Below are 13503 nucleotides of genomic sequence, written 5' to 3' on the forward strand. Positions count from 1 at the left end.
CGCCCCGCGGTGCCCGCACGTCCCGCAGCTGCCTCACCGCAGCGCCAGCAGCCGCTCCGCCGCCAGGGCTGCCGCGATCCCGAGCACAGCCAGCACCAGCACCTTCCCCATGGCCGCGTCCCGCTGCCGGCCCCGCCCGCTGCCCCGGACGTCCCGGCTCCGGGCGCTCCGCACACCGCCACGGCACCACCCACCCCGGGCAGGACGGGGCAGCCAACCTGCAGGGATCCAGAGAACCAACAAAAAAAATCCATTAAGGGTTCCTATAGCCTTGGAAAGACTTTTCACAGACTGTACGTAATAGCAAGTTCGACTTCGCTAAATCTCGGAAAAGCTGCTGTTACTATGGAATGGCTGGTGTCTCTTTGTGTTTTAATTTCCTCTCTGTAGGGCAGGGACTAAAACTGCTCTCAAATATGCAGAGCTAAATTGCTTCTCCTTGAACATCTTCTCTAGATTTTTTTTATTTACTAGTCCTTCTTTACAAGACTCCTCTTGTGAGACCCCACCTGGAGTACTGTGTCCAGTTCTGGAGCCCCCAGCACGGGAAAGACATGGACCTCCTGAAGTGCATCCAGAGAAGGGCCACCAAGATGATCAGGGGGCTGGAACACCTCTCCTGTGGAGACAGGCTGAGAGTTGGGGTTGTTCAGCTTGGAGAAGAGAAGGCTTCAAGGAGACTTCATAGTGGCCTTCCAGAACTTGAAGAGGGCCCACAGGAAAGCTGGGGAGGGACTATTTAAAAGGGCTTGTAGCGATAGGACAAGGAGGGTAATGGCTTTGGACTGGAAGAGGGCACACACCACTGGCAGCATCACCCACCCTGGGCAGAGTGGCCCTTTGCTGCAGACAAACCCACTGCCCTGCAGAAGAAGGAGCCAGAGCTGCTCTGTAGGCTCCATGTGAATGCACCCATGTGACACACAGGTGGACTAAGTTCTACCTTCTGTTATTAATGAAATAGGTTATATAAAGATACGTGTTAGCCAAAGACTGCATGACACAGCATGTACAGGTAGCCCACGTGTGCCTCGCTACTCAGACACACGTGCTACTACATCTGCACTAGTCTCACATTTAAAAAAGTAAATGCTGGCTCTCAGTAGTGTGCTTCTACTGACAGCTTTCTTCACCATCTAGGGGAAGAGCTACAGAACCCTTCTGGTTCTCATTTTTGGCACCAGGTGGGTGCAATTAATCTGATAAAATGTAAATATCTACAGGAGAGATGCAGACATCAGAATTGGTCACAAAGTGGAAAGGCCAAGAGTTCTCCTAACTCAACAGCCTACAGAGGCTCTTCAGGAAGAGTAAGGAAATGGGAGGCAAGATGGATGCATCCCCCAACTTTCTTTTCCAGCTCCTAATTATTTCCAGGCTCAGCATGCTGAGCTTTGCTTATTTGTTATGAGATGCTTAACAGACCCATCTTTTAAGTGCTTTCCTGTCTCCCCTTGGAAGTGAGTTGTTCCTTTACCATGTACTTCACTGATCTTGACCCACCTCGGCACCCTGTATAGTCAGGTAGGAAAACAGTTACTTTGAGGCAGAAATTCATATGAAAAGGGTCTAAAATAGACCAATAAATCTTCCCTGAGAAGTGGCTAGTTCTCTGCATTCATTAGAAAGGCATCTACAGTGACTAATTCAAGTGCAGAAATTTGCTCTCTAGATGCCTGAAGGTAGATGGAGTGAATCTCCCTTGAGGTCTGTGCTCATCAGATCACCCTTGACTGAAGAAAAAGCCTGGTTTTCTATTCATCTTACCTCCTCAGCGTGATCCCAGCCAGCCTGGGGTCTGCCCATTGGCTCTTCCAGCATCTGCTGCAATGTCCACTCCCCAGGACCCCACCAGCTGCCCAAGAGGCTGCAACAATGCCAGAAAATACAAGGCTGCTCTTGATTCTGTTACAGATTCCCCTGAGCTTTTTGCCTTTGGGGCACTCAGGACAGACCTAGGAGTGACCTCCTGGCACATAGTACAATGACTAAAAGCAGAAATGAATTGTGTGTATATCAGCTGTAGAGAGAGATGCACCAAGCCTAGCGGTGGAGGAAGTTAGCAGAGCAGGGTAAGTCTTATTTTCTTCTAGTCATTTAGGCTTCTCTACAGACAAAGAAAGAAAAGCAGCCCTCTGTAAACATGTCCAAGGGTGTATTTAATCTATTCCACCAGAAGAGGCATGTTTGAAGTAGGACAAGTAGCACTCGGTAGATGGGTTAATGAAAGGGGCACATCCATCAGATTGCTGCTGACACGCAGGTGCTGCACCAGCTTCAGGTAAAAATAAAAAATGGCAGGCAAGAAAACTGCTTACTACAAAACCAGGCAGAAATCATGAGCAAGGCACACTGAAAGATGAAGGGAAAAGCTTAAAATGCTGCCGATCATAGAAATTACAAGATTCTTCACAAAGGCTGTAGCCTAAAACCACTTTAACCCTGTTAGCTGACCAAAGTGAAATTGCAGATGGTTGGCTCAAAGACCTCAGCAGTTTCTTAAATCCTTCATGCTTCAGCTCTGCTAGAGCTAAAATCCACTTCTTGGCTCCCCATTCCAAAGCAGGGAGCAGAGACTCCTACAGCTGTTGAGCAGCTGTCACAGGGCAAGGCAAAGTCCCTGCTCACCCCTTACTGCTATACATGAATAAAGTGTCAACAACTAATTAGAAAACTGGAGTTCGCCATAATTACCTAATTGAAATATGGTACCTCAAGAAGCTCAAGAGTACAGATGCATGGTACCTTTTACAAAGAAAAAGGTAAAATCATTCCTGCAGTGACACCAAGTTATATTGATTTTCTTAATTGCTGAGAAAAATTCTTGTCAAAATGACATCAATGGATTTGTTGGTGAAGGTTTTGAAAAGGCTTTTGCAGAAACAATCTGGTTTGTAGCCTTGTCCTCCTTCAAAGCAAGCAAAGGCCTCTACCTGGCCTCTGTGGAGCTCACCAAAGACTTCAGCACTGTCAGCCATGAGCAGCCCAGAGGCAGCTGCATAAATCTGGATGTCCAGATAAGTTGCGAGCATATTTTGCTTATTCCATGATGGTGCGAGGTAATGCAAAGGTTCTCAGCGATGACAAGACTTCAGAACATGTCACTGTCAAAAACAGCCCCAAGGAAGGCTATGTCCTAGCCCAGCTCTTGCTTGCTGTCTTTAATGCAGCAGTGCTTCTTGCTGCATCTGGAAGCAGCAGCAAAGGGAGCTGCTTTAATTATTTTATAGGTAGAATTGCTGAACTGGAGAGGTGCCAGGCTAAATTGAAAGTCAGAGAGGTCATCCCAGGCAATCTGCCCTTTGCTGCTGACAGTGTGCTGGGTGTGCAGAATATTGCTGTTGGCCCTGATTGCACTGCCATGGATCAGCCTTGTCACAAGCGTAAAGCAAATAATGCTGCCTTTTTCCAGGCAGGAGCATGCTGAGCCAGTAGTGTGCCTTGGCAATCCAATCCTTAAATCTTGCAGGTGAAATTCTGCTGTCTTGGCAGCAAGGTCCTCAGACACCATGATTGATAACACTTGTGCAAAGGAGGGAGGGGCCCTGTGGCTTCTAAAAGGTTAAAGAAGAGTATTAAATGAAAGAGGCTCCTGACTTCAAAAACAAGAAGAGTCATGTTCCTGTCATCATCTTCTGTACAGCAAGACTCTTAGCCTAGTCTGTGTGCACTACTTCCATGACCTTGCAGATTAAAAAAAAAACTAAACAAAACAAAAAAAACCAAACAAAAACAAAATCCCAAAAAACAACACAAAGCAAACAACAAAAAAAACCACAACAAACCAGAACACCAAGATTTTAATTACTGTCAAATATTAACCACTGCCAAAGACTCTTGGGGCTCAGCTACACTGGTGTGAGCACCAGCACATGTATCAGGCAAAACATTGCACAGAATAGAGTTCTGGGGTAGAAAGTGAAGCACAGTCCAACGCAACCTTGCAACCAAACATCCAGCACTGATTTTCAACTGTGGCATTGGTTTCTTAACACAGGAGGCTCGATGTGCTAGTCCTGTTTATCTATGTATATTTCAAGGAAATTTCTCAGAAATGAAACTCCAAAAGTTGAATTTTCAGGATTCAATATCTCAGTAAAAAGATACAAAATGACATTTAGAACTTCTGCTTGGCCTGATCACCCTGTGTTTACTGAGCTGGCTGAGCCACCGTCTTATGTAGGCTGCTTCACATCATGTGAGAAGCAGCTAAGTACTCTGGGTTTATCTAATTTGGAGAAAGGAGGCTGAGGGGTGACCTCATAGCTTTCTACAGCTTCCTGAGGAGGAGAAGTGGAGAGGGAGGTACTGATCTCTTCTTCCTGGGGTCCAGTGATAAGATGCGTGGGAATGGCTCAAAGCTGTTCTAGCAGAGGTTTAGACTGGACATTAGGAAGCATTTCTCTACTGAGAGGGTGGTCAAACACTGGAACAGGCTTCCTAGAGGGATGGTCGATGCCCCAACCCTTTCAGTGTTTGAGAGGCATTTGGACAATGCTGTTAATAACATGCTTCAAATATTGGTCAGCCCTGAAGCAGTCAGGCAGTCAGACTACATGATCATTGTAGGTTCCTTCCAGTTGAAATATTCTATTCAGTTCCATTCAGCTCCATTCCATTCTTAAAGTTCATCTGTAGCCATATAAGAAGAGACAAGAGGTATTGTGAGGGGGCTCAGGGAGGTCTCTCTCTCTCTTACTAGTGAGGGAATCAGAGCTGCAGAGAGAAGCCAGAGTTGCTGTGGTAGGGAGGTCATATATATAGAAAAAAAGCACATGCACACATCCACACCATTCATTTTCTTACCAGTGTACAGAGCAAAGTGTTTACAAACCTGAGAGCAGCCCTGTGACTCTCAGTCATTTCCTTATCATCGTGGGGAGGACAAAGGCCAAAAAGAGGTTCTTGGGTTGAGACAAGGACAAGGAGGGTTCACTCACAGGCAAAACAGACTCAACTTGGGAAAGAATAATAATATAATTTAGTACTAATCAAATGCAAACAGGACACAGACTTATCCACTGAGTGGTCCATCTGCCAAATCCATGCCTTGTCAGTTTGGAGACCAGGATGTCATGTGGGACAGTGTCAAACACCTTGCACAAATCCAGGTAAATGACGTCAGTTGCTCTGCCACCATCCACCATCTCTGTAGCCTTGTCACCAAACTGGACAGGCATGATTTTCTCTGAGTGAAGCCATGTTCGCTGCCATCAGTCACCTCCTTATTTTCCACGTGCCTTAGCAGATTTTCCAGGAGGATCTGTTCCATGACCTTGCCAGGCACAGAGGTGAGACTGACTGGCTTGTAGTTCCTGGGTCTTCCTTTTTCCCTTTTTTAAAAATAGGGGCTATGTTCCCTTTTTTCCAATCACTGGGAACCTCACCAGACCCCATGACCTCTCAAACACGATGGACAGAGGCTTAGCAATTTCATCCGCCAGCTTCCTCAGGACCCGTGGGTGAATCCCATCAGGACCTATAGATTTATGCACCATCAGGTTCTTTAGATGGTCACTAACCTGCTCTCCACCTATGGTGGGGGGTAATTCATTCTCCCAATCTCTGCTTTCACCTTCTGTGGCCTTTGTGTTGAGGTTGGAGCACTTGCCAGAGAAGACTGAAGCAAAGAAGTCATTGAGGACCTCAGCCTTCTCAATATCCTGTGTTGCTACCTCACTCGTTTCCTTCAGGAGAGGGCCTACACTCTCCTTGGATGTCCTTTTCTCCCCAGCATACCTAAAGAAGCTTTTCTTATTGTTCTTAACATCCTTGGCAAGATTTAATTCCAGCAGGGATTTGGCTCTCCTAACCTGATCCCTAACTTCAAGATTACTAACTCCTTCAATGCACTTGCCATTCACTCAGGGATGAGCATTTAGATGGATTAAGAAACACATTTTCCTCTGTTGAATAGCACAACAGGTTTTGTATCACAAGTTTGATTTGAATGTTAGATAAATAAGAAATTTAAATAATAAAAGAAAAATGTTATATTTCTTCATTGTATTTGAATATAGATTTTAATGTCACCATGACACATACCTTATTTACTAATCAACGTTTTATTTCTGTGTGATTCTACTAAACACATTCAAAAAATCAGCTGTTAAACTAAATGTTGATTACATTATTGCCTTTGACAAACATCTATACTTTTAAAAATACCCTTCTACAGAACCAGATTGTATTTGGCTTGCTTTTTATTTAATGGAGGAAAATTAGTATTTTTAGAGTATGTCTTATCTGGTTTTTATTTCTGTCTTCAAAGTGACATTGCACCCTACAACCATATCCACAGACTCTCTCAGGAGATGATGTGACAAGCCCAAGAGTCAGATGTCTTCACTGTAGGTATCTATGTTTGGATAAAGGGGAAAAAAGTTTTCTTGTCTGATCTGAACATGTTGTGCTGCAAGAGTCACATAATCTTCCCAGCTATCTCACTCTGGCTGGATTCTGTCTTTGTGTAGGTTATTCATGCTTCTTTGTGCCTATTGAGGAAACAAAAGTCTGATCTGGAGAAAGATGATGGCAAAACTGCATCTTCCCTTGCCTACTTAACCTTGCTTCAGAAGTGTTCTCATTGTCTTTCTCCGTGCAAAAATCTTCCACCAGCCTCAGGAGGGGATACAGTGATGTGCAGGCTCTTCAGCTGTTTTTCTCTTGGAGAAGGTATAAATTTCAAGGAGGAATAAAACCACCACTTTAAGTTACCATTTCTCAGAAGGAGGTACATTATTGACAAGATTTGGGCTGTAATACAGTGATAAGTGGGTTATCTTTTTTAAAGGCTCGTTTATAAACAATCTTCTTGAAATATGAAGGCTTTTCTCCAAGAGCTTTTCAATTTCAGATGCAATTCACTGTATCTTTGACATGACTTCTCTACTGATAATAAAAGGCTTTTGATACTTCAGGACTACTTACATGAGATCAGGTGATCTGTTGATAATAAAACAAGCTCATAGTGTGCAGCATTGCATTTTCCTGTTTCTTATGTTGTTATTTAGGAGGAAGAGCCCAAGTCATGATCTTTATTTTAAACTCAGTCAAAACTCTTCTTAACTTAATTGTGAATACAGTTGGAAAAGGACAGACTATAAAAAAAATAAAAATGAGTTAAATGAGGACTTGGCACAGAGAGTGCAGGAGAAAAAATGTAACATAGCAAAAATAAAGCCTACATCCAATTCCTAGACAAAGCTACTGAGAAAGTTGTGATGGGTCACTATGGCAACAGATTTTTAAATGGAAATAAAATGCTTTTAATAATGCAAGCACAATTTTCTATCCAGATCTAGTAAATTAACTCAGACCACCTTTAAAGGGATGTAATTTTACAATAGGTATTCTATATAATGTTAGAAACACAAACACACAGAGCCTCAAAATATAAATAACTGTAACATGTTGATGTTTTTACCCTATTACTGGTCCAGTAGTCCACTTAGAGACTGAGGAGGTGAATTAGCTATTTTCTTTCCTTAGGGAGTTTTTAAATAACTGGTGTAAATCAAGGCAAATGCAAGCTTAAATGGGAAATATTTTGCTTTTGTCTTCTTGGCTTTTATACTAATGGACTTGGGTTGGTGAATCAACATACCAAGCTCTATTCCACGATGTAAGAACTTGTTCAGCAGGCAACTCACTTCTCACCCCCTTTGCTCTGCACCCCTCACAAAGGCATCAATCAAGGCCAAACCAACCTTGTATCATTCACACCAGTTTTGGATGTCTGTCAAGAAGAGCTGGAATTCCTGCAGCTGGAGGAAGACTTATCCAGTACTGTACCAATTAAATCAGCTTTTAATATGTGCATTCCGATTTAGACTAACATAACTATATTGTCACTTCTTCACCTAAGGACTTGGTCTGTCAGGCTCTGGGAAGGTAGATGGCAATGCCCTGAATGAGCAAGCTGAACAGCTTACGCTGCTTAGAAATGTAACAAAACACTGTGTATCAGTGACTGATTTATCAGGAAAGGGCGGGAAATATAGACAAAAATAGTTTGCAAATATTCCTCAAAAGCACTGGCACAACGTGTGCAGGATGGTTATGAAGCCACCACAGACCTGCTCTGTCCCTGTCTGCCTCACTGCTGCACCCAGCCTTGCTGGTGAGGCACTGCTTAGTTTGTGATTCCCTCATCTTCCCCCTCCACACATGCCACATTTTTGGCAGATTGTCCCACATGCTTTATTTTGGCATTGCTTCAAATTTAGTCCTTCAGAACGGGAATAGTCTTATTTCTAGCCTGCCTGATGACTGTTCAAAGAACCAGTACAGCTTCAGCTGGATGTGCACACATTCCTTCATTTGCTATTGTGATCCAAAAAGACTGTCATTTTTAAGCAGTTTCAAAACTGGAGTCCTTTCACAGTTTCACTGTTTGCCTGTCCTACAACCCCATCCCTTTTTTTGATCCACATTTAATATATAGGAAACAATTTGATATATAGGAACCATCTCACATAGACCTTCTCAGCTCTGCACAGATTTCACTTCAGCTGGCAAGGCAGAAGTTGTTGGGAAGAGCCTGATGAGAATGTCTCATTGGCCAGTCCCTGTGGGAGTTCAGCTGTGGCCAGGCCAGCCAGGGAGCCCAGCCAAGCAGCAGGCAGCTGGGCTTGAGAGAGGGTAGGAGAGACACTGCCCACAGGAAGAGCCCTGCAAGTGGCTATGAATTATTTTTGTCTCACTGCTGTGAAGGAGCACTTGTCTGTAAAGAACTGCTTTCCACAAGCTTCATTTAAACCCACAGTCCATACCTCACTTCATCAGGAGGAAAGAAGAGATTCTCATTTTTAGTTTGGTTGCAAAGTCTTACTTTTTAAAGTGTGGCCAGATACTAGGACATCAAGCTGCAAAAATTATGAGGTTTTCCCACTAAGCATAGACGGGCAAGATCTACTTTTTTCCATGCCTTCAAACTACTGTCCATGTGATTTTTATTTATGTCCATGTATATGCATCCTGTTTACAGCACCTGTGCCCTTCAAATCAGAGCAAACCTACAAGCATTGTATCTGGGTAAAGATGGTATTTAACTGTTTTGCAAAATAAGTGCATTTTTGGTATACTTTTCACAGGACAACAAACTATTAATTGTATTATATTAGTAGTATTTTTGAGAGATTACTTCTCATTTTAAAATATCCTAAGTTCAACAGCTAGCATCCTAACATCAGTAGCTAATCCAACCCTTGGCTTCTGGACATACTAATAAAGACACTGACAGCAAGAGTTGGAACAATGTGCAGAAACAAAGGAAGTAGGTACCTTGACCTGAAGATGGAAATAGCAGGCGTGAAAGCCAAAATGAAACATGTGAAGGACCATGGGTTAGGCTTGTGCCATGACATCTTCAGATGTGAAGTTCCATGGGAACAAAATTCAGCATTGTTGGCATCAACCTTGGTTTCATAACATGTATGTTCTGTAAAGTTTAGGCACCTCACTTGATCCATATTTCTAAATTATGCTTGTGTAACTGAGAACAAAACCAGAAGGCTCAGACTCAAACACACAGGGTCCCAGCTCCTAGGAACTGGACTTTCAGGTAGTTTTAAGTTTTCTGTCTAAATGCCTTTGAGCATCTGAGACTATTTTTCTTGCCCATCCCTAGCAAATGAGCACAAAAGTGAAATAATACAACAAAGAACAAGAGGAAGATTCCAAACTACTGATACTAAGGAGGTTTCAGTTCACCAGTCACAGGGATGGATTTAAGGAGAGGACTTTTCTCAAAAGATTATTTACAGCTGAGCACCTGGAGAAAATAGTTTGTACCTGGCACAGCTAAAGAGCTTTTTTCCTACTAAGTAATAAAGGAGGTAATCTTCACACTCAGAGTGAGCATCCTGGAAGAAAAAAAACCAGGTAAAATATAGCTATTGCTAAAGCAGGCAGAAAGATGTACAGCAGTGAAAAAAAAAAAAAAATCAATATTAATATTAGTAAAAGGATGTGTGAGATGAGTAAGAAAGAAAGCTGTGCTTAATTAATCTTGGGAGCTGAGAGCTGTCAAGAAGAAACAATGGATACACTTAGCAACACAAGGGATATGCCAGGCAATACTGCTCCCAGAGTGGGCAGCAGGGTGGCAGACTTGGCCTGATGCTGCATTGTAGGGGCCACAGCAAAGCAAAGGGATTGGGATCACTACTGCAGCAGTATTTTCACAAGCACACACTGATTGGAAGAGATGAAAGTGTGGGACCAACTCAGGGGTCTATTTTTTGCTTCAGGCCCACAGATCTGATGTTCAGTACATTTTCCTCCTTAACACACAAGGCTTCAGAGCAGGGCTGACTGCTTCTCACAGAGGCTGTGTTGCTATTGCATACACAAGCAGCTTTAACCAGCAACCTGCCAGGGGATGGCAAGGGCAGAGCTGAAACCTCCCTGGCCAAGCGAGCCGAGGCACTGCTGCAGAGCTCTGAGGGGAGGCTTCAGGCAGTGTCTCGGTCTCCTGTGTAAATGGGTGGGAGGAGCAGGTAAAAACCCTGCTTCTATCACTGCTCTCCATACCCACCCCCACCAGCACTGCCTTCGGGCCTGGGCTGCTGCAGGACAGGCTGCCTGGCAGGGAGCTGCCAGGCTTCTCTCATTGCAGCGAGGAACAGCTCCACTGCTCCAGTAGCACCACCACTGTTCTTTTGGAGCATTTCTCCTTTTGCTGGCTTTCTGCCTGCCTCAGCATCGAGTTCGGGATGTTGGTTTTCATCTCCAAAACTCTGCTTGAGCTGTTCCCTGCAGTGCTGTGCCTTACGCAGCTGCCAATAGATCATTGCTCTGCATCAGGAAGTGCCAGAGGAGGGGCCCTCGACCCCCAGGAAACACATTCTGCACAGTCTGCCAGCATATTATTTCCTATACTTTCCTTAAGGAATGACAGGCTTAAGTCTTTTTCTTCTATGAGCAGTCACAACTCTGACCTTCATACAACTCCCATCCCACCTATCATCCTGCTCATAATGCCACCTGGATGGTGTTCATGCACTCACCTGCATGAACAGCTTTCCCTGACTCAGCTCCGCTGCTTGGTGCCCTACCTAATAAAGGACATGGCTGCTGAAATCAGTGGAAATACTTTCCTTAACTTCAGTGGCCTTTGGGAGAAGCTTGTGAGAGCCCTGATGGAGTTGGGTCCTCAGGAGCTCATCTGATGCCAGTCCCATCACTGTGGAGAGCAGTGCACACCCCCAGTGCTGGCTGCTCTTCTCTTGCTTGCTGTGCCCCTTCACACATGGTTCTTCTGACCTGCTGTAACCACTCATGAGGGGCAGATCCAGCCCATCCCCTTGAGGTGCAGGTGTTTGTGTCCTTGTGGTTTTTCCTGTGGACAGAAGCATGTTGTGTGGCACTGTGTGGAGCAGAAGGAAAGCCTGGGGGCTGGAGCTGCCTTTCCAATAAAAAATGTGCCTTTGGGATAGCTGGGTAATTTAAACAATTGATCCTAAATGTGGAAATCAGATTTTATTAGTGGATACAGTGTGTGAGAGCACAGTGCCCATCACGGTGGCCTCGAGTCCAGCCTTTACATATCTTAAATACTAGTGCTGTCATTTATATTAAGGAGGTGATGAGCTATTGTTTCACAGTGAGATGTTCAGAATATTTGGCAGCTTTGGGGCTTGAATGACGATTTTCACTTTCAAAATCAAGCTGCCACCTTGTGGCACGGTAAGGGAGAAGGCTGCAGGAAATTATATTGCTAGGAAAAATCTACCTACATGGTAAAAACTGATCCTTTTGCCCCATCAATGACTTACAGCATCTATCTATTCTTAAAAATATTTTGACTATACTTCAGGTAAATTAATAAAAGTTCTTATGCTGTGCTTTAAAAAGTCAATTTAACAGTTTGTGATTGCTTGTCAATGTAAAACATAAAAACATTTCCTCATTCTTGTATGTAGTTGTACTGAAATTATCAGTGCACTCATTGAGCAAGTTTTTCAAGATTAGATCCACATGCAGCTTATGGTAAAACACAAACTATAAAGGGTATAGGTATCTATAATTGTTTCCTTTCTCTCTTTTAAGCTCATTAATGTTAAGGAAAAGTTCTGTGGGAGTTGGAGCAGTGCCACGCATGCTGCTGAAGGAGAGCAAATTGTAGAGCATCATCTGATCTCAGGAGGTGTCCATGTGCACCCTCTTGGACCATGATGGACATAAGGTAATTGTAACCAGCTTTCTCTTTCGCTGTAGCCCAAGCCATCACAAATGACTTCACCTTGCTTGTCAAGGAAGAGCAAGCACGATGGATCAACAGATGTGCAGTAATCTGTTACAGCAACGTGCTGGTGCATCTCAAGCTGTAGGCAGCAGACCAGCCTGCAGATGTGCTGGCACTGTCGTTTCAGGGTACAGCTAGATTGAATACTGTGTCATGTAATACTGTGTATGGAAGGTGATAGATGAAAAGCTAGTCCATTTCAAATTGAAAAGTGGTGCTGAGGTGAACAGTTCACTGCAGTTAACACCAGTGCTTTGTGCATCCCTGACTTTTCAGGAATATATTGCGTTTTGTTTGTTTTTTTTAAAAAAAGTGCAGGTAACAAGAAGCCATTAACTCTTCTTTTAAAGCATGAAGTGGGGTCATCCACTACTGAGAGTATCAAAGTAAGAGGAAGGCAGTCATGCAGAGGGGAACCTAAAGGTAAAGACAGCCTGATGCTGACTCTCCTCTTAAGTAAGCCAAGAAAGACCCAGAAGAGCTGTTTTGGACCACCAGGACAAGCTGTTCTCCTTGCCACTATGTCTGTTACAAAGTGCAATAATGGAGGGAATAGTTTTTAGCTTTAGTTTATAATTTTTTATAAAGTATTCTTTGTCCAAAAAATCCATATGTAGAAGGAACTCACAAACTTCATAGTTCTCCACGAACTGCTGTCTTGTAACACCTTTGTTGAGCACTGGCTCTAGGAGAAAGCTGGTGAGCATTCCCATGGACTAGGGTCCTACAAGTCCTCATGGGGCTGCATGAGGAGCCTGGCCTCTGGAAACCTTACAAACACAGGAGCTGCTCCAACTTCCAGAATCACCAGGCTCACGTTTTCCCATCAGTCCACTTGGCAGCCAAACTCCCAGGAAGGATAAACATGAAAGTTTCTTGTTAACGGTTGTGGTGGCAGCCGCTTTGCTTGGTGATTTACATCAAGGGTGGGTAGTCTCTTTCTGGCTGTAGTCTCATAGAGCAGTGAGTGCAGGTGTGACCCACTTCTATGTGATGCATGGCAGCAGCTCCTGCTAGCCATGTGTGGGTTTGCATCATTTCAGCCTGCTGTCAGCACAGGGACAAGGTGGGCAAAGAGAGAAGTGAAAGAGAGGGAGGAGGAAGTGAGTGTTCAGTAGGTGGTGGGTTTGTGAGGGAGAAGGTCTGAATTTAGATGAAAGGTGGGCAAGGAGAAGAGCCTATGGACTCACACAGCCTTTTGTGTTTGCACCTGGGTTCATTCACGTGTAAGCCCTCTGTGGTGTGTGAGATCC

The 13503-nt window shown here is 44.0% G+C and overlaps 1 protein-coding gene across 1 annotated transcript in view; it reads right to left on the reverse strand.

Moving 5' to 3' along the window:
• Nucleotides 1-131, reverse strand: part of PON2 (paraoxonase 2) — a 15125-nt gene extending 14994 nt beyond the window's left edge. Inside the window, exon 1 of the mRNA XM_009994915.1 lies at nucleotides 38-131. Coding sequence (XP_009993217.1) covers nucleotides 38-111 — 74 coding nt within the window. The 5' untranslated portion in view covers nucleotides 112-131. The remainder of the gene's footprint in view (nucleotides 1-37) is intronic.
• Nucleotides 132-13503: the final 13372 nt, after the last annotated feature.

The sequence above is a fragment of the Chaetura pelagica genome, unplaced genomic scaffold (genome assembly GCF_000747805.2).
Source record: "Chaetura pelagica isolate M959 unplaced genomic scaffold, ChaPel_1.0 scaffold12, whole genome shotgun sequence".
NCBI lineage: Eukaryota > Metazoa > Chordata > Aves > Apodiformes > Apodidae > Chaetura > Chaetura pelagica.